Source organism: Nannobrachium achirus, assembly GCF_963921795.1.
Source record: "Nannobrachium achirus genome assembly, chromosome: 16".
Classification (NCBI taxonomy): domain Eukaryota; kingdom Metazoa; phylum Chordata; class Actinopteri; order Myctophiformes; family Myctophidae; genus Nannobrachium; species Nannobrachium achirus.
This window is the reverse complement of record NC_137823.1, coordinates 44279347-44304107: the sequence shown is the minus strand read 5'-3', so window position 1 is coordinate 44304107 and position 24761 is coordinate 44279347. Positions and strand designations below refer to the sequence as shown.

General features: G+C 42.9%; 1 protein-coding gene across 1 annotated transcript in view; it reads right to left on the bottom strand.

Moving 5' to 3' along the window:
- Window positions 1–24535, bottom strand: part of akap12b (A kinase (PRKA) anchor protein 12b) — a gene marked incomplete at its 5' end in the record, with an annotated part of 66872 nt that extends 42337 nt beyond the window's left edge. Inside the window, one exon of the mRNA XM_080744960.1 lies at window positions 24437–24535. Within this exon, the coding sequence (XP_080601086.1) occupies window positions 24437–24535 (99 nt within the window). The remainder of the gene's footprint in view (window positions 1–24436) is intronic.
- Between the last annotated feature and the right edge of the window lie 226 nt (window positions 24536–24761).

Genomic DNA, 24761 nt, shown 5'->3' with positions numbered 1-24761 from the left:
TTGACACTTATTAGCCCGTGGACCCCCATTTGAAAAGATATGCCACAGCAGTGATTCCCAATCATTTTAATTTCAACGACCCCCAGTTTGACATGCATTATTAGGCTATCTCCTTAATCCTTAATATTTCTGAGACCCCAATTTATATCATAAAATCAATGTTAATTTAACTCTGAGAGCGTACAAATGGACCTATAAGGGTCCATTTGGTTCCTAACTATCATTTAGCTGTGGACGTCCTGGAACTCTCTCAAGGACCCTTGGGATCCCCGGTCCCTACTTTGAGAACCAATGCCTTAGACTTAGAGCAATATGGTTCCCAATCCTTTCAACTCAAGAAGAACCAAAGGATACATTTAGAAATACAATAGGAAATATGAAAAAGGGATATTTACTCATGACCCATAATAATGGGTCTTTGACCCAAACATGGGTCCTGACCCATTGTTTAGGAAACACTGAGCTAGAACACAAACTCTGAAAGTCAGCCAGCACTTAAGGGGTTAACTGTTGGTTGAGCTTAATTACTGGAAACCTTCTTCGAAACCAAGCCTAATCTAATACAACTCTACCATAAACCATGTTAGGCTTAGCTTGTTGTTTCTAGCTGACTGTTTTGTGCAAGCTAAGGCCTGAACTCTCTCAATAATGTGAACATCTGGAACTAGCCAGATCTAGCAGAAAACAATAGTTTTAGTTATATATTCTACTGAACAATCGATATCGTTCTCAAGACATGAAACATGCATCCTCCCAGTAAACAGACCAACACTATGAGGTCAATGAGTACAGCAGAGGGAGATCAAAGTGAACTATCAGTGGAAATAAGACAAATTAGTTTTACTCTACCCTAGTTTGAAATCCAGATGCATTCATTCACAACATGTCACTGGAGCCTCACTCACACCAAACATTATTTGTTTCATTATTTAGATCATATCTTGCCATGTGACCATGCTGTTTCTGGCTAGGGACACAGAGTACAATGTGTAAATTATCCATACATATACATGCAGATCATTTCATCAATCCAGATTAAATCTTTTTGTTTGACATACTGTAGTATGTTTGTGCCACTTCTTAAATTATGACAGGCTCTGTGCAAAACATACACTCAACGTAGGCTACTTTCTGTGAGTTAGAAGGCGAGAAGTAGAATAATGACTGTCTCACAGTTTTCAAAGCCTGACACATGAAATTAACATGGGCATGAAGTATGCAAACATGTAATGATGTCAGATTTGTGGTTGTGTCTCGGTAAAAGATTGTCAAAAAGTGTAGCCTACTCTATCTTTTTCCATCAGAAGGAAGATGTTATCAGCTACAGCTCAATTGGGTAACTCTATGCTGATCTTGGTGTTTACAGGAAGGTTACGTATTCCAATCAAAGTATTAGACAGATTAGTTCCTGATTATTAAGCTCCCTGAGAACATAGCCACCGAACTCTCTCTAATTCTCCTAAATTGACCAGCAAAACATCTGAGCAGCAAAGGCAACAGAGAGAAAATGGGAGTGTGTAAGAAAAACAGAGAAAGTAACAGACAATATGTACCGGTAACTTTCCTCTTCTGCCCCGGATTTGAACCTAGTTTCCTGCTTAAGGGCTGACATTTTTACCATTGAGCTAACAGAGACTGCCTGCTTGCTCGGAGGATAAATGTCGACCATCAGGTCAGAAATCGTGTCAGATCCTGTGTCTAGGTGAGACATGACCTTTGACACAATATAAATGTCTCAATAGAAGAGCAGGGTGACAAAATATAACCACCCAATGGTATAGGTTATATTGTATTAACATACCCTACCAAACAGATTGGACAAAGTTACATTTTATTAATTAAATGTTACATAGTGAGGCTTCAAGAACAAAAGAGAGGAGTAAGAAAATAATGAGATTGAGAGAGTGATAGAGAGAAAATGAGAGAGTCAGAGAGAGAGAGAGAGAGAGATCTGACAATAAATAACATCTTCGTGGCCCTCCAGAGGAGGCTGGTAATATTCCATGCTGTTGGCCTGCTGTTGCAAAGGTTATAATCAGCAGTTTATTTGAGGTTACTCAATTAGCTCCTCCCAGACATGACCTCAACCTTCAAGATTTCATCAAGATGTGTGTCTTGAAAATCCATAGAATATGAAGTTTATTGGATAATTTATTCTAATCTGCAATATTCAAAATTGGCCATTGACAATTACTTGTCAATAGCCATTTGTGAAATGAACCTGGCGCAAGCAAAAAGAAGAGCAAAATCTCTAGAACAGCAGTCACACAAAATTACTTTATTTCATTATATCTATTCCCCAATTTTTCAACCTTGTAATGTTTGTCTCTGTATGCCAGCCTAGAATTGTCTTTAACTCATGGTCACGTTCATGACTCTGTGGCTTTTTGCTCATAACTTGGACTGCTGGGTTTACATTGTCATCACTTCAGAGGCTTGCTAAGACAACTGCCATTAAAACCCTTTTACTGTGCTTAGATTCAGATTGTGGTCCACAGACTCCACACCTACGACAGCCCTGTACACGTACACGACTATACGGTACGAACACATACATGCGTACACATGTGACAGAGCAGGTCCTTTTAAACAATGTTGTCAGTTATTCCCTCATCTCCCACAATAGAAAAGTCAAACTACATAGTCCAACCAACGTCTGACGTAACATTGTGTGTGATTGCTTTGAGACTTGTGCTCGTGATGTTGTTGTATGACAAGTGGTATACAATTCCAGAGCCATTGAGATAGCAGATTGCGTCAATGAGAGGTCTGAAACGCTATGTTTGTGGGCCGATGGAGAATGGAGAAAATAATCTGACATTATTGTTAACCAAACAATTTCAGACAAAATTTAACACACCAAAAGTAGCCAGTTGAACGGCCAGACCCATGACCGAACTGATCAACTTGTGTGCTGCTGTTGCACAAACAAATAAAATATGTTACACACACACATGCATGTACATACACACACACTCGCATGTGCAGACACACACGCACGCACGCGCACATGCACGCACACACTCACACGTACACACACCATATACCACTAGGGATTGGTTATGTACTGTAAAAAGAATTACGGTGTATAGATTGTATACTTCTCATTATCCACTGTCATTTGACTGTTAATTTTTTGACTGTTCATTTCCCCCCTCACTACTTGGGTAGAGATTTTTGATGTACACTTTTACTGTATTTATATCTGTTGATACAGTTAATACACTGTTAGTGCACATTAACTACATTTCTAGCGCATGCAACATGCAACTCCAGGGCGGTCCAAGTGCTGCGGGCCAAGCAAGGGTACTGTTGCCAAATCTCCTTGTCCAAGTCTGTTTACTCTTTCTTTCAACATTGTTGTTATTACGAGTTTCTTTACTCGCAGCTGTATCTTTTATCCGTATTGGTCCAGTGTTTCATAACTGCGGTACTGCCATGACAACTGAATTTCCCCCGACGGGATCAATAAAGGTCTAACTCTCCAATACTTTGAGATTTCCATCTGGTCCACATAACATGACACCACAACTCGCACAAGAGAGCCAGAGACATCGAATTAGACGAAATAAAACATTAACAGGGAGGGTAGAAATAAAACCAAGAATCAAATTAGAACGCGCAAGTGCGGAAGAGAGGGAGAGAGACCTGCGGGTATGCACGTGTGTACTGTGTACACACCTGCTTGGAGCTATTTTAGGACAACAGATCACACAGGATTTGTCAACCCTAAATTAATCCATCATTCCCTAACCCTCACCTTTTAACCTCGTGTCTAATATACCTCCCACGATTTGTCTATTTTCCAATCCCTTGTCGCTTCATCTGAAGGGCTGCTGCACTGCAGGCCCCCCATGTTGAACAGCCAAACAAAGACGAACAACAACAGCAGATTGGTTGTAGGAAGACCCCCCCCCCCCCCCCCCCAACAGGCCTAGATCATAATTTGGGTCACACTGGCCAGAGCTTGACCTCTACACTGGGTTGAAATAATAAACCACCATCCCCCATCCAGTTGCTAGTCCTTTTGTCATGGGTCTCTTGACACCTCTGGCATTACTAACTACAGCAAGTCTGGTTGATCTACACTACAGGTATAACAAACATGGGTGCTCTGATCATCTGTCACTACAGCAGCACACTATTATTGTACCTGTGACAGACAGCTGTGTAATATAATCTCAATTAGTTGTCTGCCTTAAAAGGCAACAAAAACCAACCTACACAGACATGGATGTACAGCATCTTGCAGTGGGCCTGGTGTACAAGATACACTACACCTCAAGATACCCATGTACCTGACAAATTACTTCCAAAACGTCAAGGATGTCCACAATCACAACATCAGAGGCAGCTCCACTAATCATGTTCAACCCAGATTTAACACTAAAAAAGGCTCTAATTCGTTCTCCAGCTATACCACCAACATGTGGAACGCCCTACTGAAGGACTTAAAGGAGTGCAAATCCCTAGACTCCTTCAAAATTGGTCTGAAAAATCACCTTCAGACAGCTGCTACTCGAGACTTGTAAATAGTATAAGCCCCCTTTTTTATTCGCCCTATTTTTTTCTGCTTTTGTAATTGATGTTATTCTATGCAAAGTACTCTGTTCTATCCATCTGTCTTTCAATGTTATATGAGATACATAAAGTGGTTCCTGTGTAAATAAGCCGTAAAACTTACTAGGATCTCCTTTTAGTTGACCTTGTACCAGTGATTTGTGCTGTCATGAAACTGTACTTTTTCCTATAGCAAACTTCAATCAATCAAACTCGGAATGGCTCAGTTGCACAGCAGTCCTTACACAACACATCACAGAAGACATTGTATAAATTAGGGGCGGACGTTTACCTGCCCGTTTGTTGTGATTCAATTTAGGTCCCAGCAAACAAGGGGAGGGAAAGGGATACAGAGTACCAGACAAATGGTTAGTCATGCCACGCTAACAGTCCTTTCCTCACATGTTGCCATTTGGCTTGAGGTGCTCTCCTTAATACACTTACAGGAGGCATGTGAAAGAAATCAGCTGTGAGAAGAGATCTCATTTCCCCAAAACTCCACCCACCTCCCCAATGTTAATCTCCTCCTCTCTGCAGCAGTCCCACTATTCTGCTTAACAAAGTGGCAACAGCATGGTTTGTCCAATATAACAAAATAAAAAAAGAACGCACAAATAAACAATGAATGGAGCTTTAAATAAGAAATGAAAAAGTATCCCGCTAGAGAAGTTGGTGGTATCGCCAAATCTATGTGATCCCTGTGAAACTATCCCATTCCCAAACAATATGAGGAAGAGAGCTCATTAAAAATGTTTGACAAAACTTGCCAAATGTTTTGAAAAATCACACCCGTGTGAACTGAGCGGTGGTTTACCCACCAACCCCCCCCCCCCTTCCCCCCTGTGTGTGTGTGTGTGTGTGTGTGTGTGTGTGTGCGTGTGTGTGTGTGTGTGTGTGTGTGCCTGGTCTGGCCTGGCCTGAAAACAGCGCCCCTCCCTTAACATGTGTGGCCAGAAAAGGTACTACACCACAGGCTACATACAGACCCACATACAAACCCACATACATACAAACAAACAAACATACATACCTACACACACGGCCACGCTATGGAGACGGTGTGACCACCGCTCAAAAACACTGAACAAAAAAATGCTTGCAAGCCTTCTAAACAGCTTTGGAGTGAGCCAGCACATTTTTGTGGTGGTGTTTTAAGTGCCTGATTGAAAGCGTTCTCTCATTTAATATTACAGCATGGTACAGGAACCTCATCTGTAAATTCAGAAGTAAATTAAAAATCACAACAGTGTGAAGTGAGCGGTGCCTTTGGTGGCCACTTGTTATAGTGCTCAATGTGGATGGCTGCTCAACAGTGCCACTCAAAGGCTGCTAACAGTGCCACTTGAAGGTAGGTCACCCAGCAGTATTGCAGCTGTTGAGGCCGTACTACAAACATAGATAGAGACTATAGTGGCGTGTCCATAAAGCCCCTTAGGGTCGTTTCACACTCTAATAAGGAACCTAACTAAGTTCGGTTCGGGAGGCCTCCCCGACCCGAAATTATTTAGGTTCGGGGGGAGTTCATCCATACTTTCTTAACGGCTAGTGCCGAAGTCGCTTGTAAATATTGGAGGTCCGTGGCATGTAAACGTTTGTGGGCGATGAATGAGCATTGCAGGGCGGATACATATTTGACTTGCCCTCGCGCTGCACGCTGAATGACTGGAGGTCCGTGAGTAGCAGCTTCAGTAGGCAGCAGCACCAGCGGGGTCTCTTCTCTCTCTCTCTCTCTCTCACTCACACTCACAAACGCTCGATCGAGCTCTGTCAAAAACATTTAATTTACAAGCTCACATTATAGACGTGCCGCCTCCCTGAGAAGCTAACGGCTGCAGCCTGCGGGAAGTCTGCAGACGCGGGTCTGCAGTGCAGTGCAGACCCGGGTCTGCAGACCCCATACTACTTGACTTTACTGCCCCCTAGTGATTCGGGGCTTTCTTCTTCATTCAATCAATCACTTCATTCAATCACTGTGCAGACATTGTAGTCACTTGGACAGGGACATTGGACATAAATATAACGATTGCATTCACCACGGCTTCGTAACTCGCGGGCACTCGCGCCTGCGGCGCTCGGGCACGAAGAGCAGGACCAAGGTCCGCTGGCCTTCGCGCCGCTTGCAATGTCGTGGACAATCGAGCGGCTCCGCCTGGAGCTAAGGCTGCCACTGGGAGCAGTAGAGAGGTTGACCTGGGTCTGCAGACCTGCAGACCTGTTTGCAGACCCAGGTCTCGCAGACGCCTTCCCGCAGGCCTTCCCGCAGGCTGCAGCCGTTACTACTTGGGCCTCCCTTGCTGCATGCATGTCATCACACAGTCACAACTCGTCGTGGGAAAACCTATCAACACGGAACACTAGCAATTAGCAAAGTTGTGTTTAAGCACTTTTTTGTCTTTAAAACGGTCGGCGACGCGTTAGCGATACACGCAGCAAAGCTGTGTGTGTGTGTGTGTGTGTGTGTGTGTGTGTGTGTGTGTGTCGCGCGCGCGCGCCTCCCAGCCATAGGGGCTCCCAGCGAGAACCTGACAATGTATCCGCTCTGCGACGATCAATACACGGCCAAGCATTGGAAGTCGGCGTGCCTCCCTCCCAAACGACCGCTGTTTCATTGGCTTCACAGCCGAGCATATGAACTTGGAGCCGGGATGAATGAATGAGAAGACACCGCTGAGTACCGAAATTAAGTCGGGAGGTCACAACATTTCTCCAGCACCGTGGAGCCGAATTTAGTCGGTTGACGCCCCCCCCGAACCGGGGGATGCGAACCATATTTGGGTTCGCCTAGTGCCGAACCGAAATTAGTTAGGCTCCTTATAACGGTATGAATAAATGGGTCCATATCGTCCTCCAACTTAACACTTTCCCCTGCCGCTTAACGTCCATTTAGCCCACAAAACAAACCGGTTGTTTGTTACACACGGAGTGACACGGACCATGTGTAAATTCCTCCCGTTTTCACCTCCCGGAGTCAAGCCATCCGTGGCTAACCCTTCCTCATCACACGGTGTTGCGTGCCAAAAGTGGCCGATCTACAAGCTCACAGCAGCTCGCATCCGTGTCTCCGCGCCGCGTTGTGAGCTTGCATATCGACCACCTTCCAGAGGACGCTGAAACTTGCAGGATGAGTGCACTGTGCAGCGATCGAGTCACAGCAGTCAGACGTGCAGTGCTCACCTCACGTCTCGGTTCGGTTCGGTCTGAAAAAATTAGCCTGATCAACTCATGCGACCCTTTGCTAATTCGAATGACACCCGCAAATGAAAACGAATAAGTATAAGTATCGAATAAGTTTATGGAAACATGGCTATAGAGACATACTCGGTCAAGCATTGGAGCGCTGAGGCACCGCTCAAAAACTGTACAGGGGCTTCAAAGTGAGCTAGAAGGCTTACATGCACACAGAAATCTTGGATGACAACAAGGTATTCTCAGGGTGTACATAAGAGTAACATTCATTTTTGTTTGGCTCATCTGATATTCACATGCATGCCTTGTGTTTGAGAGATGCCACTGACAACAAAGACCATTACAAGGAATAATACCACTTCCAGTTAGCTTCCTCAACTCAACTAACTCAACTCAACTCTCATCATCTCATGCAAAGATTAGTGACATTAAATTAAATGTAGGTTTTAAAAACTGAGAAAAACAAGAGAAAAGTCTTGGTTACAAGAACAACTATTTCATCATACATTTCAAGAACACACTCTTGGCTTAGTTGGCTGTGAAGCTGAGAGGATAGGTACATGTTTGAATGTTAATACAAAATGATAATATAACAATATAACAATGCTATATGCTGTCTACAGCTTTTATCAATTTCAGTGGTGGATAAGAGTTACCATGAATTCAGGACAGCCTTTAACAAGCCTGGTGGAGCGCCTTACCATTAAGGCACAGTCCTTGTGCACTGTCAAGTTTAGCCAACAATGATTAAATTATTCAGGTAAGTTCAGTAATTCGTTTACGTTGGAGAAAATGTAAACAAATGCAAATTCTACATAATACATAATACTACAGGTGTTCATAGTTGAGCTGCATACAGCCTAATCCTAACCCTGTAGTTACAGCCGAAGTTTGTTTTGGTGTTTCCAGCACCCTCTAGAGGACACATGTGTGGAAACAGCGATATAACGTATAATTATCCATAACCACACATCCACAGACAGACTCATTACAATACTTGCGCTTGGCACAGCTCAAATAATAACTGATGAAAAACGCTCTTCAAGGCAATTGAATGATGAGTCTAAAGCCTAGTTCAGAGTCAGACCTAAGATGACAAAACTGTTTTAAGCCCGATTTGTCATATGATGTGTCGCTCAGCAAAAATAACCAACCTACAAGCTCACAACTTGTTCCATCCTCGTTACATTGTGATGTTGAAGGTCGTCTATCTTCGGCAGATGACACTCTTGAACGACGGAGTACATATTTAATCATTAGAAATGGTGGTCTAGCTTACCTGTAAAGGAAAAAGCAGACTTGCTATTTGTGCATGTTACTAAGCACCTGACTCCATGTACAGTATGTCCCTGATTATCCCGAGAGGGCACCATGCATCATGAGACACCACTTACAATGTAACTCAATAGAGCAAATGGAATAATGTGCCTTTTTAACATACCAAGTATCGGATTGCATAATAAAATGTTATCTTGTATTTTATTACTTAATATTATAAAACAAACACAAATGCATCATCCAGCACGGTGTGGCTTTGTAGATACAAAAGCAGTTTAGATTAAATTGTGTGTGTGTGTGTGTGTGTGTGTGTGTGTGTGTGTGTGTGTGTGTGTGTGTGTGGACAGGGAATTACTACTTTGTGGGGACCTCATGTCCCCACAAAGATAGTACAATCAGAGGAAAAAACCTTGTGGGGGCTTATTAATAGGTCCCCACAAGGTGTTTAGGGGTTAGGTTAAGGGTTAGGGTTCAAAATGAATGGAATGTCCCCACAAAGATAGTAGACTATGTGTAATGTCCCCACAAAGTAGCAATTGCAAACCTGTGTGTGTGTGTGTGTGTGTGTGTGTGTGTGTGTGTGTGTGTGTGTGTGTGTGTGTGTGTGTGTGTGTGTGTGTGTGTGGGGGGGGTTAGGGTTAGGGTTAGGGAAGTGTTTGTTTGTGAAACGAAAAGTGGATTTTTGTCTTTTTTGTTTTTTTGCCTTGAGTGTGAACAAAAGCATTTCTTTTAATAAAGAATGAAAATACATAAACTAGTAAGACGCCTCAGGGCATCAAGCGATCTCGTCCTAAAGGCTGAGGTCGCGCTATGTCTCGGCCATCTGGCCAGTGATGTACAGTATATCGGACCAGTTACCCATATATGGAGACCCCTGGTACTCAAATATGGAGATCCATGTACTGTATATGGAGATATGCTGTGAGAGCCCAAACATATGTGAAAGTCCTATGACGTATATGACATCTGACATCATACATACAATCCCTTTTATGCCCATCATGGAGATCCTGTCTGTAGAACCAGCCACACAGATATGGGCTTTCTTGGCCATCTGTCTTGGCCATATATGAATTCTGTTAGTGTGGTATGTGGCCGATGTGGCCTCCATATATGGGCATTCCTGTTAGATATGGGCTTAATATTGATGACATCAGGAAATTCCACATGGGCATAAAAGGGAAAATGTGACATCACAATGAAGTCAGAGTGTGATGTCAGAGTGGCAAACCTGTTCTGTTAGAGTGGTATCCCTGACATCAGTGATGTCAGAGCATGATGTCAGAGCGGCAAACCCATAGACCATAGACACATAGTCAGCATGTGCCGTTTCACATACTAAACTGCGACCTTCGGTCGCAATAAGTGATCTTCCCTCCTTTTTTGAAAATATTATTAATAGTAATCATTGTACCATTATACCAGCGCTTGAAAATGTAAAGAAAAATTAAATATGAATGAGATATTCCTGGGCAGCCCGCCCAGGTTGAGTCTATGTTTGGGTTATATTATCCCATCACACAAGTTCTAGTATTACAATAGCAATCTTGTTGTCAGGGTTGTCAGGGTAAATGTATGTCTAATTTAGGAACAAAACACTCTGTTATCAAATCTGCTCTCCTCTTGAATCCCCAAAACCAAGACATATACACCTCAGTGGTATCAGATATCACATTCACACAAAACAAACACCCAAGCAAGCATGATTGCGTGCATGCTATTGTCCATAGGACTACAATTGTCCATAAGATAACAATTATGTATTATCCTTTTAGCCTAAATGTCTGACTGTACCTTGTGCTGTTTACATTTCCGACTAATAAAGTATTCAATCAATCAATCAATCAATCAATCAATCAATCAATCAATCAATCAATCATCAATAATATAACATTATGACCAAATGCTCACTGGGCAAAATGTACAACAAGAAACAGTTGTGTGTGACAGTGTCTATGACCATGGGGGTGAGGTGAATATACTCTGGGCTGTGGTATGGTTGTTTTGGAATTTGAATCTATTAGATTGATCTATTAAATCTATTTGAGCCGTTTGCTTTTTTGTCGAATTTGATTCTTCCAAATGAATTCTCTCCATCCCTGGGATTGTGAACTGGGAGATTCTCAGCCAGCTCTTTCTAATTTGTTCTTAACATATTGTTGGATCCCTTTTAGATTCCATCAAACAAATATACAAAATTGACACAGCCCACACAGGCTGTGTACAAATACGATAATGCTTGTACAACACCTTTATAATAAAGTTTATTTCATCTTAATTTTTCAAAATGTTCTTAATGTAATAATCTTTCTAAATAAATCCTGATTTGTTAAGTCGCAATGTGTTTTTTGTAAATCCTTTTGCATATGGCTGTTTCCTTCCTTTTGAGAGGTACTACAACAGCACAACACTATGCGTCACAGTGCGACACGTTGTGTGTGAGCTTGTAGATCGGCTATTCTCCAATAGCTGAAGTATGAAATAGGGTAGAAACTTTCAAATGATTACAATTATTTTGATGCTGTAATTAACTAATTTAGCTGAGGACCCCCCGGAAACCCCCTAAAGGATTCCTGGGGGTCCCATACCCCACTTTGAGATACACTGCATTACAATCCTCCCCCCAGGAGAGCTCTAGTGAAGGGATGGTGATGTATGAGGCGGGTGTTTGATCAATACAGTAAATCTTAGGAGACTTTACTGCATAGGGATGCCGCCCCGCCCCTTTATCAGTACCACAGGCCAAGGAGCAACATCACAGACGGTGCAGCTGCAATGATTCACCGTTTGTCCTTCATATACACAGTGTTCCACCCCCCACAAACACTTAAGCGAGAGACGCACGCACGCACGCACGCACGCACGCACGCACACACACAGAATTATTCCACCCCACTGACATCGTCTTCTTCTTTGCACAGTAAGTGCTGCATCAGGACCAAGTCCGATGAAAAATGGATGTGGGAAAACGGTAGAGGGTGCAGAAAAAGAGCTGAGAGGCTGCAAGGCGTGCTATAAATAGAAATGGTGATGGTGTGTTACGTCTGGTGGACTCTGGTGGTCCAAGCTGTACCTGTTGAAGTTGCAAACAGTGTTGCAGTGCTGATTCAATGTTTGGGGGTACGCGGTTTTCATGACGTCACGCGCACGCCGCTTAACACCTACAATACAGGTCTATTGACATGCATAATACAGGTCAGTTTCTTTGTTGAAACACCCTGTTGTGACACTAAAGCGTTGTTGAGGTGTGAACTTGTTGGTTTTTTTTTTTGCATCAATGGATGTCCGTTTGCATGAGAGGCGTGACCCCTGCTCAGAAAAGATATGAGGCGCCGGGGGCGCGCGCCCCCAGACTAATTCAACTCTGGTTGCAAACACTGTTTGTTCTTCTTGGTAGGCAATGAGAATGTTCTTTTTGATGTTATTTGTGTTCTTTTAATGTGTGATGCGCTCAGTGATTAATATGTGTGGTGTGTATGTGTGTCTAGACAAACATTTGCCGCAGGTATTTCCCATGGCCAATCCGACAAGGAAGCAATTAGTTCAATTCAGAAGGTAGGCAACAACAACCGACTACGTGTGCACGCACACACACACACATGCATGCATGCGAGCACGCACACACACCCACACTCATTGTATAAGCAAGCGATGATCAATGGGGAGCGGGTCATTATTGAGAGAGAAAACGCTGAAAGGGTGATTAGAGGGTGATTAGCGTTGCTCTAATTGTCCCTGCCAGGCTGGACAGCTGAGGTCAGAGACAATGCTTTTCGGACCTGTCCGTCCGTCCATCCGTGTGTGAAGCGACCGCAGTTTTCCCAGTGAACCTGAGCGCAACGGTGGGGGTCGAGCTTACTAATATGAGAAACAACTTAAATAACACCTTAAAACCTGGCGAAAACAGTTACGTGCATTAGCGCAAGATGACGATTAAGGAAATCATTAAATGGAAAACATTAAATTAACTTCTGAAAAGCCTACTAGGCCTTAAAACCTGGCGAAAACAGTTGCGTGCATTAGCGCAAGATGAGTATAAAGGAAATCATTAAATGGAAAACATTAAACTAACTTCTGAAAAGGCTTCTAAGCCTACACTAGCCTACTAGTAAAACTAGTGGAACCGCGATCTTGCCACACATGAATAATTGTGGTTGTAAATAATAACACAGACAATATAAATCCTTATTAGTCTAGTAGTGGGAAGAAGGGGTTATCATCATGGCCCTTCTAAATATATTGTAATTGGTGACCAGTCTCTTACGAAATCGGCATCTCATTCTCAATACATAAAGCTATATAACCTCTCCATCATCGGCAGTCAGTGGTGTGTGTTCCCCACACTCCCGCGCCCCCACCATTGCGCTCAGGTTCACCGGGAAAACCGCGGTCGCATCTGTGAACAGCTGATCTCAATCGATCGCCATGAAACTTTGTACACACACTCCCAGTAGTAGGCCAAGGATGTACCTCTACACCAAATGTTTCAAAACAGCTTCATGGTGGCGATATAGGACACTTCATGTTTTGGGCTATAACTCTAACTGTAGGCAATCCCCCCCCCCTGGATTCCTTGTCTAATAGCAACTCCCCATACAGGCCATACGTCACCCATCTCCACGTGAAAGTATTTTCCACCCTTTTGCGTTTTTTCTCACATTTATGATTTGAAACCTTCACCAATAATGGCATGCCCAAAATAGGGCCATCAGGTTGAAAGTGGATGAAAGTGGTCTGTCTGTGGTTTTTATAAATATTTAACCAACGGAAAGTACTAACAAGTGTGTTTAAATAATGACTACAGTACATTGGATCCACTGAATCCAAATGTTTCCATTTCCTGAAGTAACAGTTTTTTGACATAGGTCGGTTCTATCCAACAGCGACGATACGAAATATTGACACTCATAGAGGACTGCAGATTTAGCCTACATTTCAAAGTATCTTTGTAACTGTATAGTGTAGTGCAGGGGTCTTCAATGTTTTCAGGCCAAGGACCCCTTAGTTGAGAGAGATGAAGCAAGGTCCCCCACAACCTGTTCATAGATTCCATATTGTTTCATCGTTTGACAGTACAATCATCAGCGTATTTTGGATTCATGTCAATTTGTGTTTTCAGATATTTAACCACTTGAACCGTCAACACTTAATACACTTGGCCTTTCACTCTGTACTTCTTTTTCCCATCTACACCACGCGCTGCGAAGCATTGTGAGCTTGTAGATATGCTATTTTTGGCTTAAGTTCTCAGAATATGGACGCTAGGGTTCAAGTGGTTAATATAAAGAAATAGAAAGGTTTCTAGCACACAAAGATTTGGAGGACCCCTGTAGTAACTCTGAGGACCCCCTGTTGAAGACCCTTGGTGTAGTGTATACCCTACCTAACTCTGCAACACAAAAAGACAGAAAAGAGAAAACCTCACACCGCGTCGAGGCATTAAACAAAGACTGTCTACCAAATAGGGACGCTGATGGGGCAGCGGACTTTCCAATCATAATGATTGATTTGGACAGAGTGGCTGTTAACCCTCCCCAGGGAACTGTGAATAAGGCAAGCCCCGTTGGCTAGACCAGGGCTACTCAATACTGCATCATCACCACAAGACAATGCCTCTCAGGGGCCCTGGGCAGGGTACATCTCCCTGACACCTCCACATTTGAGCTCATCAGTATTTGGAAGTGAAGATGGGAGGAAATCGATGTTCCTGATTACGAGGATGCATATTGTGTGGGAGGAAAGACGTGTGTGTGTGTGTGGGTGTGTGTGTGTGTGTGTGTGTGTGTGTGTGTGTGTGTGTGTGTGTGTGTGTGTGTGTGTGTGTGTGTGATGGTCCTGTCTTGGACTGGTTGTTGGGGGTTTCGACAGCTTGTGATGTCCAGAGGCGAAGCAAAAAAGCTGGTGAAGTGTGTGCCGTCTTTGTGACCGAAGGTCGCAGTTTACTATGAGAAACGGCACAGCTTGCCCGTGTCCGTGTAGACGTGTACACTTTTTTACGGTGGGTTTGTCGCTCTGACATCATGCTCTGATGTCACTGTGATGTCAGGGGAACCACTCTTAACAGAATGGGTTTGCCACTCTGACATCACGCTCTTGCTTCACTGTGATGTCACACTAACAGAATCCCTTTTATGCCCATGGAGTTCCCTGATATTCAATATTAAGCCCATATCTAACAGGACTTCATATGGGAATGCCCATATATGGAGGCCACATCGGCTACATACCACACAAACAGAATCCATATATGGCCAAGACAGCCCATATCTGTGTGGCTGGTTCTACAGACAGGGATCTCCATGTATGGGCATAAGAGGGTATGATGTCAGATGTCATAGACATCATAGGACTTTCACATAACGAATAACTGAGTAAGCATGTTTGGGCTCTCACAGCATATCTCCATATACAGTACATGGATCTCCATAAATGGGTACCAAGGGTCTCCAACTCTCCATATATGGGTAACTGGTCCGATATACATCACTGGCCATGAATTGGCGCGACCTCGTCTGCATGTCGCCCTGAGGCATCTTACTAGTACTATGGTTGGTGGCCACAGAGTGCTGAGAGACATTCTTGTTTCATGAGTACAAATGCCTTGATATTGTAAATGTAACCTGTCCTGCACATATAATATGTATGTCATGTAAATGCAAATTTCCCTTGTGTGGAGATGAATAAACTGTTGAATTATGTGTATGTGTATGTGTATGTGTATGTGTATGTGTATGTGTATGTGAATGTACGTGTGTGCGCTTGAGTGCGTGTGTGTTATGTATGGCACTGCAAACAAAAATGTCAATAACATACAGTATGGTGGCAAAAAATATAGTTTTTGCAGGATCACTTTACACTTTTGACAGTTACAAAGACCTTCTCCAGTCATGGATAACAGTTACATTTTCCTCATGTTACGTGTTTCCCCAACTGATGTCACAACACCAAAACTCCACGGAATGTCTAGAATCTCAAGCAGATGAACAACAGCCCAACGGTTCAACCACAAGTGCCTCAAACCACAGAGGCAACAATGTAAGGATGATCTCTTGAGTAATCTACTCTATAAGTCTCTAAAAGTCTATAGCCCTTCATTCCCCATGGATGAAGGTTTGGAGTGATGTGTTTGTTTATCACAGGATTGGAATGGGAAGGATTCCAGTGTCCAGTGGGACTTCTCAGGCAGGTCACCACTTGCATAGAGCTATGAATGCCCGTTGACTGCAAAACAATGGCAAAAGATACTGAAGTATGAAGTAGAAAGCACATAGTATTTCTATTATTGAAATATAATTGCAAACAGTAACACACAGTAGTTAATTGTAGAAGCAAATACAACTGTGTATTAAGGATTCCTCTGCGGCACTGATAATAAACACAAGTTGGAGGACTTTCAAAGAAACTGTCAACACAAAACAAGCCCATTTGTGGAACCCTAACAAGAGAGGAAAAGCAGGTCAAAGATGGTTTGACAAAGGATACATTTTGCAGATACATAATAACAATGATTATCTAACATATAATTTTCCGAATGTCTGTCTGTCTGTCTGAGTGTCTGTCTGTCTGTCTGAAACCGCGTTTCTCCTCAGTGGCTGGAGCAATTGATCTGAAATCGCATCACCATCAGCATATGAACACACCTGACATAACTGTGAAGCCCGTTTGTCACTTTCACAAATCGTATGCTGTATAATTGCATTTTTATGGTGTATCTATATCTATTTAGCCTACAGTACCTTTTGTGACCACACATGTTAAGGGAGGGGCGCTGTTGTTCAGGCCATGCACAATCACACACAAACCCACACACACACACACACACACACACACACACACGGGGGGGGGGGGGAGTGTGTGTGTGTGCAGGCGGGCGGGCGGGCGGGGGGGGGGGGTGGTTCTGGCCCTGTTACAGATGTTGTCCAAAATCATGCAGATCGGTACACAGTATCTCTGTAGCCGTTAAATGGAACGGGTATTTCTTACATTGATGCTCCTACATATTAGCATGCAAGCACCAGTTAAAGTTACTTTCCATCCCTCATATACTGTGTGCACAGTGCACATCCCATAATCCACACACTGCACATCATTTCGGAGCTCATATCTTTGAACGGGTAAGGGCTAGTATAATATAATTATACAAATATTTCTTTGAGAAGCATTTCTGTGAACTCAATTAAAGGACCACTTCGCCCATTTTCAACCTCACTGATGCTCATTATAAGATGGCACCATTTCAGCCTACTCGCTCTGTGTCTGAGAAGAGGGCTGTGGACAGTTCAGAAATGTGACATGATCTGAAGGCAGTTTTGGTCATTTCAAACGAGATTTAACCACTGGCTTCCATACCAGCATCCAATAAGAGAGATCTATAGTTTCTTTCTTTATTTGGAAAGCTGTAGCTGCGTTAAGCTTGGGAATCATCACCAATGATACCATTACTAGGCACTAGTAGGCAGGTTTCTGAACTGTCCACAGCTGTCCTCTGAGACACAGTGAGTAGACAGAAATGGTGCCATTTTATAATGTGCATTAGTGATGACCAATGATATGAGGATAAGGTTGAAAATGGGTGAAGTGCTAATTTAAGAAGCAGTGGGTGGAGATGGGTGGAGACTGCTCAAGGGAGCAGTGCCAGGGTTCACTGATTGGCCAGTTGTTTCTAATTGCGTGTGTGGGCTGAGCGCACGCACGCACGCACGCACGCACGCACGCACGCACGCACGCACGCACGCACGCACGCACGCACGCACGCACGCACGCACGCACGCACGCACACACACACACACACACACACACACACACACACACACACACACACACACACACACACACACATGTTCAATGTTGCAAAGTTAGAAACAACCTCATAAGAAACATATAATAGCATACAGTGCGATCAATAAAGTGCAAAAGCTTTAACAAAACGGCCTCATCAATTGTGTCAGCAACAACCCGTAGCACTCAGAGTGCCATAACGGCCAATAATGGTCAGGGACATTTATCCAGTTACATGGTCGGTAATTGTGCATTTTTCTCCTCAGAGGGTCTGAAAATCGAACTGAAAATGATTGAAGCAGATTTTTCTTTTCCCAAATGTATGCTGTTTATTTGGCTACCTTTTTTTCCATTGGCTATGGGATCTGTAGCGGCAGTTGCAGTCTCGACTCTAGAGTCTGCACATAGTTTGGGTGTGCACATCCCTAAGTATGGCTTAGTTATTCTATTTCTAATGTATCACTTAAATGAAATGAAGTGTGATTGGAAGCGATGGAAAAGGATAGAGACAGGTAAACAAGCTTTTAGTCTTCCATTATTTTATTGGTAAAGGAATTTACGAATAAAGGAGGATGATCTAAAGAGATGGGTGACAGAAAAGCAAAGGATGGAAAACCTAATTAGTAGCCTTAGTAGGTACTTCCCCTTTCACCTCCAACCAGAGAAGAGAAAATTAAATTATGATGCTTATTTGATTATCTTTGGGGGGAAATGTTGGCCATGAATTAATGGTCAAAAGCAAAATACTCCAGTTAATAACTAATTGAAACCTATCATCCCTATTCCTATCCCGCAACCACGCTGGTTTCCCTTTTCATACAGATTTCCATCCCTCTAAACAAAATTACCTTTGTTGCCTGGCTTTTTTGCTAACACCATTTAGCCATTAACTTTACGTCATCTAACAAACTCGATTAACCACTGAACAATACTTATGAAACCACTGCTTACCCAAAACAACGTTATGGCCCATGTCACACAACAACTAACAGAATGTTAGGTTAGTTTTCAGGTGAATCATCGGTTACAGTTATTATTTAAAAAAACAACAGCTACAGTAACTGTTATTCAATCTGTCTGAGGTTGATAGAGAAAGAGCTCTTAAAACACCCACTTTCACATACTACAGTATACACACACACAAACGAATGAACGTGCATGCCCACACACACACACACACACACGCACACACACACAAAACATGCCCTCAAATGTGGGCCTCCTCTGTCATCGGTGTCCTCTTAACATCAGGTAGGAGGCGGGAGTATGGGAACAATCGGCTGATTCATCGGTCTTTATGTCACCCTGGCAGGTCCCTCTCTCTCTCACTTGCTGCCTTCTTCCCCCTCTAGGCTCCTCACCTGTACGCTCTTCCCCTGCCCACCCAAAACGCCTCTCCCCTAGTCCCCTCACCCCCATCTGGGGGCACCGTTGGTTCCTTCCTGTTTTGGGCTGGCGCGCACACGAGGGGCCCTAGGCCTGCCCCCCCTGTCTCGGGCCCATCTTCAAAGGTTCCACTGTTTGACCCTTTACACACACACACACACACACACACACACACACACACACACACACACACACACACACACACACACACACACACACGCGCACACACACACGCACACGCACACACACCTCACTCTCCCTCCTCCCAGCCCCTTCTACCAGGCCCCCATCACAGCTAAACAGGATAATCAGTGTCATAGCGGTGTCTGATCAGCCGTGGCTCATTATTTAGGAACGTAAGAACTGTTCATCCCGTGCCCCACTACATTACATAACATGGTGTCAGACCAAGGGGAGTCACCTGGTTCTGGTATGGAGCCCGATGTGTGACGCAGGTCGTTAGGGTCGAGATTGCTGCATCTGCGTGTGATTGCTATTGTTTGTTTCCGGAGTCTGTGAGGGTGTGTCTGTTAAGAGTTTGTAGAATTTGCAGTTTCCTGATTTAAACAACTGCCTTTGTGGGTGCATAGCAAAAACAATGTATAGGCTCCCCCACCCAATCAGAGCACAAGAAACGGAAGTGGTCGAGGAAGCGATGGTGGGATGGAGAGAGAGAGAGAGAGAGAGTGGAGAGAGAGAGAGGGAGACATGGAGAGAGAGAAAGTTGACAGGGAAGGAGACACAGAGAGAGAGAGAGAGATTGAGAGAGAGAGAGAGAGAATATTTAAGAGATTCAGAACTGATGTATGCATTTGTGTCTGTTTGGGGATCGGGTATGGTATCTCACTGTTACACATACACATGCAATATGCACATGCACACGCGCGTGCACACACAGGGAGGGAGTAGGCGAGACTGTTTTTGGCTGTGGGAATTGTCTGACGGAGGCACGCACGTACACTCAGTGCTTCTGACCTACTTCTGAGCACAATGTGGGGGAAAGAGGGATGTGTGAGGAGGACAAGGAGGTGTGGATGTGTAGAAAGGGGTGGAGAGAGCAAGAATACCTTCATAAAACAGGAGGAGACAGGAGAGGATGTTTTATTGAACGCATATTAAGCAGGGCGGATGCAGCCGCTTAGTTACAAGTGCACACACTCCCATTGCCATCCTACACCTGATCTTTCCATCATTTCTAACCTTTCATATCCACTTCAATCACTGAGAGGGAGAAGCCTTGAGACAGCCGAAACATGGATTGTGCAGAAGTCAAATTAAAAGAATGGTAGACTTACTAGACTATCACATTACACATGGACAAGAACAGATTGTTTGTACACTTAATTTTCACCCATTTCAGATCACTTTGAACTTCTACCTTCATTTGAATCAGTAATAAATCTAACACACTTAGACGATCTCTGTAGGAACAAGGGTTATTGTAATTGCCAGCTAACATCTTGAAACTATATAATACTGTGAGTGTTGAATATGATTTTAAAACATTTCATTTTTGTATTCTTTTTTTTTAGCAAAAGTCCAAAGGGTCCTATCTTGATTACTTCCTGTCAATCAATCGGCAGATCGGGACCAATATTTTGAAAAGCACCCCTAGAGGGTGGTGTTAATCTGTTGAACGATATCAAGATGGTGGCATTTACAAAAAGCATTTAGAAAAAGATGCAGCTAAACAAACATTTGTAAATGTTAACCTGTTTCAACACTGCCTTGTTGCACTGCACAGCAAAAATTAAGAGTTTCAATCCCATCGTCTGTAGGGTCACGGGCGGCTGATCGTGTTGCACTGACTGATTTGGTCATGGAACGACCAGCCCCCATCGCTTTGAATGGCTGAGAAGCCCCTGTTTCACTAGGAAATCCGTCATGAATGTGTGAATTTTTCTTCTTCTCTCACATTAACATGACACTGATGACAGTCAGATGATCAGATGATGCAATCCAAGTAAACATAGGAGAGCATTGCAGGTATTAGGCTAATTTGTTAACTTTGGAGCAAACATATTTACAAGGATCTGGATTTGCATTTGGTACATGCTTGGCTTCAGGCAAATTGCTCATGACAACAGGACAATACTGATCTGTCAATGTGTATCTCAGAAATGTCCAACGTTTAAGAATAAAGCAAATTGTTATCTCTAACAGTGTGTTTAATTGGGCTTATTAAAGGTGCTGTAAATGATATTTCTTTGTTAAAATAACCGTTATATTCGCTATATTCCCAATCATTACTATAGTGTTTGTTCAATAACAGGGGTCTTCCAGTCTCTCCAGCTCTTTAGTAAACAGAAAATAAATGTTCAATGGGGGATAATGATTTCATCCAATCAGGAGAGAGAACTCATACAGGATACAGGATAAACAAGTGAATTTGGAAGTAATAAAAAAAGAGCAGACAAAAATGGAACACTTTAAAACTGAAGCTGATAAATTGATTCTCTCTCATGATTGGATGAAATTGGTGATGGTGACCTGAAAATTTATTTTGTTTATTAAAGACCCCTTTTATTTAACATATGCTCAATAAGAATATAGAGCTTATACCAGTTTACATCACCTCCAAGGAGAATAGTACAAAACTTCACAAAATCCTTCAAAATGATAATTATTTTAAGGAGATTGTTCATTTCGTGACTAGCTTTCTAATTTGTCTAAACATAAAAGCAAGATGAACGTATTAAAAAATAAGGAGTGTGTGTAGTGGGCTAGTGGCTGAGATGTGTGTTCAATATTCGAACTGAGGCAAATGATACAATATGTTTCTGAAATCCCAGATATAAAAATCATAGAAATCATTGTTACAGAGGCTAGTGGAGGCATTAAGAAATCTTGTGAAATACAATGTTGTCAACCAATCATCAAGGACGATGATACACGAAAGAAGAAGAAGACAAACAACCAGCTACATGGACATCTGGTCCATGGTGTAGTAAAAGGCCACACCACAGAATACACACTCATCAAAGTGGACTGCCAGCTTGAAGCATTTCATATTGCGCATTCCAATGTTCTTTTTAAACTCTGTCAGAAAGGCCTGGGCAGATAGTGTAGCTGTCCAGGCACTTAGGACCAGGCAAATTGCCCAAGACAACACAGCTTGTTGCGGGTTCAACCCCCAAGCCCGACGACCTATGCTGCATGTCACTCCCCATCTCTCTCCCCATTTCCTGTCAGACTACTGTTCACCATCAATAAAATATATCTTTAAACGATCTGTCAGAAAGTGTTGCTACAGTAACACCTACAGACAGTATGATAACAGCTTAAGCATGCATGGCCTACGAAAAAACATCATAAAGCCCTGCAGGTGTTGTACCGCATGAAAACAACTACACTCATGCCAGCATGTGACGACATGAGCAAACAATGTACTGAGCAAAACAAAACAAGAGTCAACAAATGCACGCATGACCAAATGTTATTAAATGCAGGTTTGCTATGCTACTGCATTGAAAGACTAATGTCCCACTGACATGTGACCTCTCTGATGACCTTTCGAAAAGCGCCAAGGCCCACAAAATCTGACCTCTTGACCATCAACCAATAAAAAAACATCAATAAAACCAATCCGTTCAATTAAGGATGAAAACAGCAGGTGGTGAGACAGCCCCTTCCTTACACGTTTATTTTACACCCTCAGAGTTAAATTAAGGCCAAGGATTTTGCAGTGCTCATGCTCATTAGAGCTTTGCAAATATTCATTCGCACGTCCAAGCTATTCAACAGAGGCAATAATCCATAGTCTGACACTGCTCTGACAAAGGCAGCTTTGCCTGGCTAGAAACAGGCAAGCCAATAGCCAATGGCAATGATAAAGGCTTTTTAACTGTTCCACATACATGAGGTTTCAGATTTTTACCATTTGAAACTGATGCACTATACTGAACTGAAATGAGCACATTTCTGAATAGGAAAAAAAAAGCGAGAATAGCCTACTGGTATCATCTCTCAAACATCCACAGCACCATTTCAAGGTAGCCTCTACAAACTGTCCTGATGTAACCCTGGTCTAAAGCAATATGAATATGAAGTCAGTTAAGTTCAGGGTGAGAGTGTGGACTATATGTGTGGTATTGACTGTATAGGGAAACATTGACATCCAAATGTAACTACATAAAAAATAGGAATTAAATTCCAAAAAGGTAGCACATCCCCACAGCCTTCGTCTCTTAGCCGAAACGCGTAAGCGTTCCTTTTTGGTGTGTGCCAATAAATAAGTGGAAATGTGAGTACTTTGTCCTCCTGATTTAAACATTGGGGATGTGCTACCTTTTTGGAATTTAATTCCTATTTTTTATGTATATTTGACTTTAGGTCTAGCACTCCATTGAGAAAACCATTGCTGATGCGCACCTTCTTTTTCTTATATATCCAAATGTAACTGTCAGCAGCAGGCTTACTTGCCTGAAAACCTTTACCACAGCAGGTGAATGTGAGGTAGGCTAGAGAGAGACATAGGAAAGAGTAAAACAATAAAAACAATATGTATAGATGTGAAGGGTTAATTTAGCAGCAAGATTATTTTATTCCATCACATATTCACCCAATTATAAGTGTCTGTCACAAATTAATGACACACAGCATCAACATGACATGACTGACAGGTGTCTGGCACTCTGTTGTAAGAAGAAAATCTGTTTAGCAACATGTGCATTCATACCATGACAAAACAATCAGTTTTATAAAATAAATGTAGGCTATTTGTCGTGATAATTGACAGTAGGCTATCAATGGTTCAGTTGCTTAAATTTAAGTGTTCCTCCTGCCATTGTGAAACTTGTTTTCCTACAAACACCATTGTTGTTTTCTGAACCTTATTAAAAGACACACCGTTGAATAACAGCCCAGGTAGGCTATCAGGAACCTGGACCAAACAGCTGGCGTTTTTATTACTGCGGGACAGATTGGAGCAGCTTGCCTGCATGGCTGCATGCACCACCACGTCCTGTTACTCAGCAAAAATAACCTCCAAAAGTGACATGCAGCAACCGCACATCGGCAGTGCGCACGGTCCCGCGTCAAAAAATAATAGTTAGAGGAGGGGAAAAAAAAGACAGAAACGTCGATGTTAAACGAAAGGGAAACTCGATAATTATATGAACGTAAAGCTGTAAAAAAAGGTAAGTGCGCAACAACACATTTAAGAAGACTGTATCATGCATTGCCATTGGCCAGTGTGGGGAAAAAAGCTCCCGGTAAACGGCGTTTAAAGGGCATCCATTAACGTTACCTTGGCTGGGTCAGCGACGCTGCTGCCTCCCTCAGTCGCGGTCACCTCTGCACTCAGTTCTTCCTTCTCGTTTCCCTGTCTAGAATTCTCTGCTCCCATCCCGGAAAAAAAATCTTCTCTTTGGCTCCTTATCTTATGGAGAGAGGGGGGAAAAACTAAAACAAGTCAAAATACACCCGAGGTAATAACTGTGGGGTCGTTTTAAAACGGCAACTATTATCCACAACGTCCAAATTGCACCCAAATGGCCGCTCCGGTGTATGCTGGCTTCTGTCTGAAGTGATAAACCGCGGTTGCTTGCTGGCAAAGTCTTTTAGGACCCCCT